This window comes from Cyprinodon variegatus, unplaced genomic scaffold, assembly GCF_000732505.1.
Source record: "Cyprinodon variegatus isolate N-32 unplaced genomic scaffold, C_variegatus-1.0 Scaffold588, whole genome shotgun sequence".
Classification (NCBI taxonomy): domain Eukaryota; kingdom Metazoa; phylum Chordata; class Actinopteri; order Cyprinodontiformes; family Cyprinodontidae; genus Cyprinodon; species Cyprinodon variegatus.
In genome coordinates, this window is record NW_015151041.1 from 468,532 (window position 1) to 475,759 (window position 7,228).

The window sequence follows — 7,228 nt, forward strand, 5'->3', positions numbered from 1 at the left end:
AACTACAAAGAAACATTTTTAAAATTTTCATCTATAAAACAGGTATAAATTTATACCTGAACTGAGATGCATGATATTAGCTTCCAGATAGCAGGACAAGAATTCAAGTTATTTTTGTTGCTATAGTTTAATATTACAGTTTTTGTTAAATGACAATGTGCTAGATCACAAACTCTATTTTTAAGCATATCAAACCAGCGTAAATGAATCAAGTTAAGCTTTCAAAGTAAAGGGGAACGCCGTTTTTTTTTTACATTGGGCCCTTGATGACGTCATACACACTCCGCTTTGTTTTTAAGAGATATAAATATAAAAAATATAACCGCAGAAGTCTGGGGGACAGTGATTCGCCTACATGTTATGAATGCTGGCGTACCATAAAGAATAAATTATGAACAGTTTAGTTTGTGCCTTCAAGTCGTTGCCCATAGGAAGACGTTACTTTGATATAACCTAACAGAATATCTTCAGAACGGCTCCAAATGACACAAACCTCATATGGCTGAGTAGAACATGATGTAATAATGTAAAATCAAGGGCCCAGTGTAAAAAAAAAAAAACGGCGTTCCCCTTTAAAACAAAAGTCTCTGTTATATTTACACCTACAGTTATTTTTCAATTCTACCATCATTTCTTAATTGGAAGAAATGTTGACACTTTAGAGTGGCTCATATAAAGCACTGGTATGAATTTGATGAGGGTGATGGCAAAGAGGTCTTCCAAATGCAGACTTTGGCTACATTCACATAACATGAATTCCATTTTCCTGCTAAAATGTAACGTTTTCTCCACATGATGGTTCATACTGTTAATTAAGTACCACCATGAGATTTGTCTGAAAGTCCCCAAAGCGAGCCCTATGTATGTGTAGAGGGAGAATGTAAACAGGCTACAATTTGAAGGGGTTTTATAGAAAATTTCCACGGAAATATAAAATATAAGGTTAGGACTACTTTAAAAGGGTTGCAGGCTTCTTGATATGTTGGTGACCAAATAATGTTATATTTGTATGTCTTCCTGTGAACACAAGAGGGAAACTCAATCTCCTTCCTTTCTTACTCTAAAATATTTTTTTATAAGACCACTCTCATGCCACAGCATCCTTATTAGCATATTCCCCATTAAAGGAGTTGAACAAGAACTGATAAAGGTGAAGCATTGGTTTCCTCCCTGAACGTCTTTGAATAAAATAAAGTTCACTTAAACAGATAATATAACTCACAAAACGGGATGAGTTGTCGTTCTTCACAGTCTTGGCGTTGCCAAATGACTCTAGGATGGGATTGGCTTGTAGGAGCTGACGTTCCAACTCCCCCTGTAAGCAAAAACAAAGAGGTAAGAGGCTTTCTGATTCTTTTCACGATTTATACTGCTACACACACAGCAAGGTTAGGTAAAGGAAATAAATCATAAACAGCAGAAAGAGAAAAATAAAGCCAAGTCAAAATGCTAAGCTTTAATTCATCAAGGTTCTGTCATCATTGGGTAAAACATCTGTCATCATTGGGTAAAACATCTGCTAAACCTTTCAGTTTCAACGGCCAATGCAACCAAACAGTTTAATGGACCTTAAGGGAGGTTCTCTCATACGCAAACTTTACACTGTAGCTACATTAACCAAACTTAAATGGCCTGTACTATAGCACTTTTTCAAGTCAGGACACTTGACCAAAGTGCTTTAGACTACATTCACCCATTTAAGCACAAGGAGACAACGACACTGAAAGCCAGAGCTGAGTCTTGAACCGTCAACCCTTCGATTTCAGGGCAAACTCCTACATCCAACGCCACTGTCTTTAAAAACTGGAAATATCCTGAGAGTTGTACTGAACAAATTTCTTTTAGTACACACTGTGTGTACAAAATGAAAATAAAGTCTAAGTCTGATACACAGATCAGTAGGCAATATGAGGTTACAGTAAGTGCCTTGCCAGGGGGACACTGAGCTGGAATAGAGCCCACAACCTTCACCCACTGACCCACAGTCACCCATTGAGCCACAGAGGATGTGTCCAGACATTTGATTGGTAGATTAATTGTAGAGCCACTCTTAAAAATATAAAAAGCAATTTCAATTTGGAGGTAAAACGAGAAATCTCTCCATTTGGTAAACATTCAACATGACAAATCCAACCTTAAGGGATTGGGAAGATGGACGGAGACAAAAAGAAGAGCTTTCTAAGAAAGATGGACTCTAACAGAAATCTAAATACATACCCTAAACTCACTCATCATCATGATATGAAAAAACAACTAACAATTAACAGTGTATTCCAAAAAAGTTTAAAAAACAATCCACTGGACTTTATTTCCAAGTTGAAGGTGTTTCACTTCCCATCCAGGACGTTTTTTCAATTCAAAATATCGGTTATAGCGTTGAGTTCGAGGTTTTATACAGTAGCCCAACAAAGCCTTGTTTTTGTTTAAAAAACATGCAAATTGAAACAGGCGAACAGGTCTACCCCTTGGAATGGGGGTCGTTTGGCTTCTTTTGTTAGCCTGCAATGACCTATATCTGTCTATGTCTCTGAAAGGGGGGTTATTTGAAATCGTAGGGAAGCGGGTGTTCCAACCATTGCATTTCCGAATTCTGCCGAGTGGTGCCCGACTTTACACGAGTGAATAAAATGAATGTAATTGGTCGTTGAAAGGGGCTGGATTGTTGTGGAGGAAGGTTCGAAAGCAAGTTTGGTTGTGGCCGGTTTATTCGGAAGCATCTTGCTAACGGAAATTACATTGGGACCAAGTAGCAATAAATTTGTGACTTAGCAACGACACTGTCAAGGAACGCTATGGACAGCGGAAACATGCAAGAGGAGGAGAGTTTTGATGGATGAGTCTCCTCTGTCATACATTTTTTATGTAGAGGAGAAAAGTAGGGACGAAGTTGTTGTGGAAGAGGACGCCAGGGCGGCAGAAGCTTGGTTTGGTGTAGAAGACTTACTGCCGCACATGTTTGAGCCCTTGCCTCGCAACGCTGCCAGTTCAATTAGCTCTACGCCTGCTGAAGACACAGATGTCAATCCCTGTGAACACTGGGACGGAACTCAATGGGAAAGGAAATTATTCTTATTTCAACCGTTGCTTATATTAGCTGCAACGATATTTATGTGCATGGTTCTGCTAGAATGATTGGAAACTTAAATATGGCTTCCCTACGACTTTAAGGGAATTGTTGGCCTAGCTGAATAGGCAAGGTCTTCTGTTCCCCTGTAAAGGGGTTGGGGTAGCGATGATAGCGGGAAGGAATCAACTCAATTGCTGCATTGTAGGTTTCTGAAAGCTGAAATCTGAGTTCACCCAGTCTGAAACGGACGAACCCCTTTTTTCAAACTTGGAAGCAAAGTACAGTGGATTATTTTTCAACTTTTTTGGGAGGACTATAACCTGGATGACTGAGAATCTTCCCCAGCAATTAAGAGTTAAATACTGTTTTTTTTTAACTTTCTTTTTACTCAATATTTTTAGTAATCTAGAGGTTCCAATAATAATTTTTTTTTCTAATAAAATTTGCTCTCCATGTTAATATTTGCATGCCTATTCCTATTCTCCATGACTGGGTAACAAGGAGCATGCCAGTATATCTCTTCTACTCTAACCTACATCAACTCCACCCACCTACTTCCAGTCACTTCTACGGCACTATTTCTGCACTCTTCCTCAATCCCTACATTCCTCTGGCCTGCACACAGCGGCAGCTGTAATGCAGAGCAGAAGGAAAGCTACATTAAGAAGGTCAGTGTGGACGGTTCAGCTTTTAACTCTCAGCTACTGGAACTCAGCTTTTTAACCCTGAACTCCGACTGTCTGAGCCAAATGTTTAAGGTCATAAAGAATAGACAGATTATGAGACCTCCATCTGCAGGTATAAGGTTTGCAAACATCAGGTTTTAATTTAGGGGGAAAAGAAAAAAAAGGAAAAGTGCAGATAAGGCAGCAAAGGGAATACAGAACTGCCTAAAATTAAAAAAGAAATTAAAAAAAGAGAGGAAGGAGTTGTGGCAGTAGCCTTTTTTTAATCTAGAAAAAAAAACATTAAAATATGATATCCTACCTAAGAAATACAGCAACATCTATTTAAATAGGCTTTAAACTACAGGCATGCATGAAAAATACAACACCATAAAAAGATGGATTAACTTGGCAAACATTTGTTTTGAATTCTTCAATTTAAAACAACAATTAGGGAAAAAATGAAGAAGCTGGAGGAGAGTTGTTTGGTGTGGCTGCCATCTGATCTGCACATTGCTCAACATCAGGCTACACAGACTCCATTAGGACTTAATGAAGAGTGTTTTACTGACCGGCATGTGTTTCTAATGAAACCTTCATTTCAAACAGTTTTAACAAAGCGGGACCAACTGATAAAACATTGTTTTATTATCACAAGCCTGCTGGTTTAATGGAAGAGTTGCTGCTTTCCAAAACCCATGTGAGAAGACTGAGCCAGCACAAACAAATACCTCATAACATCATAGCTAAGATTAGTCTGTCAGCATCATTATGGAAGAGCCAGAGATTTAAAGGGCAGGGCATGCAGATCAGTACAAACGTCAAAACAAACGACACACTTGTCCGGAGATCCACTTGCCTGCAGCTTGAATGCTTTGGGAGAATCGGGCTGTTCGTAATGGATAAACAAATGTCAGTGTTAAAAACTGAAGGGCTCGTATCGCATACAAGCAACAGAAAACAGAACACCGGCACACATTAATCTGTTTCTGGAAATGCTCTCACATTGTGGCGTAGCCTGGTATAACTCATCACAAAGGAAATATGTTAAATACTACAATATTTATTCAAAACAAATGATTTTCAAGGGAAAAAACTTTCTAAAATAGCAGCTAGTGAACATTAGATTGTGGATTAATACATGCTAAGCTAGCTAGCCCATTACACATTAAGTTAACTGGCTAACAACCTTTGTTCTACATTTATTGTTTCAATTTGTTTTTAAAGATGTGTGAAAAGTCCAGAATTTATTATATATTACAATAATGAAATCCAACACCAAAAATAAAACTCTAATCCTTATTCAGTGGAAAATTATCATGTTTAGAACTATTTTCAAAACTTAAGCTAGCAATTATTGTGCCAGCTCTTTGGACAATCCCTTTTACAACAAGAGGAAAACTAACATTTTAACAACATTTTAGGTTTTCTATAAACACTGATGTCTGGAGACCGAGATGAAAAAATTGTCTGTTTTTCATTTGTTTTAAATTGACTTATTATGCTTAACTATCCTATGACATCCCATTTCTTGTTTATGATCAAATTCATAGGGTTAAAACAATTATTATAAATAATCATGATTAATAAAATAATCTTCAACTAATGTATAAATAATTACATGGATATATCTACAAATATTATTTGCTTTTTTTGCCATTTGTAATTTATTTAAAATTTGCATAAAGGGTTTCCTTTTTTTATATTCTAAACGTTTAATTATTTAAAAATATTAATTTACTAATCAAGATTAAATAAATACTTAAATAAATGCTTAATTCAGACCTAAAAATACACCAGATTTGTATTTTAAATGACTGGTATTTTAAGGATGTTTTTATTACAAATAACTCTACAAACGTTCTCAGGTTCTTTGGAGAAAAAGAGTCCCACAGCATCACAGATCCTTCGCCTTATCTAACACTGGAAAGACCCCCTTTTTTTCCACAATTATTCCTTATTTTAAGGTTGACGCTGGAATACTCTCTTGTTTTTGTTGTTTTCTTTTTCCTTGTCTTTTTAGCTGAAACAATCAATCTTAAACGTTAGGCAAACCAAAGATGCCAATATTTGATGCAGTTCTCAAACAGTGAGCTTTGGAGATTTTTTTATTTTCTTCCATTTTGCTCAATCGGTGTGGGGATTCTTATCAAGCCAATAGCTCAGGAAGTCCAAAATAGATAATTTGAAGTTCCTTAAAAAAAATCAGATTTTCCATAAATTGCAAAATATTCATAAAAAAACATCTTTAGCTAAATATTTTTAACTTATTGGGGGTAGTGGCATCTCTGCATTTCTTTCTGAATTTTACAGTGTCATATTTTGATGCTGAATTCCAAGGCATCTAATTTAGCTGCATCTGTTTAGATGTCCCCCATATCATAGTTTAGATGGGATCATTTTCAGAGCGGGGGTCAAGAAAAAAAATGGAAAGGACAGAGTAGGGGAAATGGAGGCAGAGGGGCTCACTGGAATGTTGTGGTCTTTGCGTCCTTTGTGTGAGGAGGCAACATGGGCCAGGTACTGGATGACCTTCTTTGTGTTCTCAGTCTTGCCAGCTCCTGATTCACCTCTAAAAAGAAGAGTTTAGACAAAAACATGCATTCAAAAAGATAACAAATGAAGTATTAATAAAAAAACAAGAGCAAGAAGTGTTATTGACATGAATATGTGTTCGTTGTCTGACAATTTACACATTAATCTAAAAAAAAAACACTGTAAATCCATGTATAAAATCCCCTTTAAGCAATACTATTGTGGTAAAAACTGACTGGACAAATACCAAAATCATCAGGGTTTTATATCTATTCCTTGTTTGTCTATGTTCGACTGGAGAATGCTGTGGTCTGGTGAAACAGTCTCCAAAGTTTCCAGGCTCTGCTTTGGGGTTGTCTCTAATGATAGCTGTGTACAGGCAGGGCCGTTCACAGTTCCCACAGTCACGTCTCAGAGCCAACAGCAAAACCAGGCCAGCAGCACTACATCTAGCTACATACCAGTGGTTTTAGTGTAGCTGGTTATTAGTTCCACTGCATATAGTACAGGTTTGTAGATGTTTCACTAGAAACTGTGGGGCGAGTCCTCGAATGCAGAACCGAGCCATTCAAATGTAGGTCAAATCAGGAGTCAATCTGCATTTGGTTTAGTTTTTAAAGCAGCAAAGTTGGAGCCTTGGGGAAACAAGTTCCAAATTATAAAAAAAAAATCAGCTTTAAGGATTTCTTTAAATTGCTCATCAACTGAGACTAAATGCTCAATTAAAACCAAGATGGCAATATATTGATTTTAATTTAGTAAATAAAAAACAATCTCTATTGTTGAGCGTTAAAGTGTAGAGCCCTGATTAACTTATCAATCATAGATTAACTCCAATTTCAATTTTTAAAACAGGATAGAAGACTAAAATTACAGAAAAAGCCTGAAAGTTAAAGGTATAGAGGAGGATCTTTTATTTCCGGGTGGATCATCTAAATAAGTGGTCCTCCTAACTGTCAAT

The 7,228-nt window shown here is 36.8% G+C and overlaps 1 protein-coding gene across 1 annotated transcript in view; it reads right to left on the reverse strand.

Moving 5' to 3' along the window:
- LOC107095973 (myosin-10) overlaps window positions 1-7,228 on the reverse strand; it is an 82,941-nt gene that overhangs the window by 33,360 nt on the left and 42,353 nt on the right. Inside the window, exons 5-7 of the mRNA XM_015392379.1 lie at window positions 6,202-6,304; window positions 4,592-4,621; window positions 1,223-1,315 (exon numbers count right to left, since the gene is read on the reverse strand). Coding sequence (XP_015247865.1) covers window positions 1,223-1,315; window positions 4,592-4,621; window positions 6,202-6,304 — 226 coding nt within the window. The remainder of the gene's footprint in view (window positions 1-1,222; window positions 1,316-4,591; window positions 4,622-6,201; window positions 6,305-7,228) is intronic.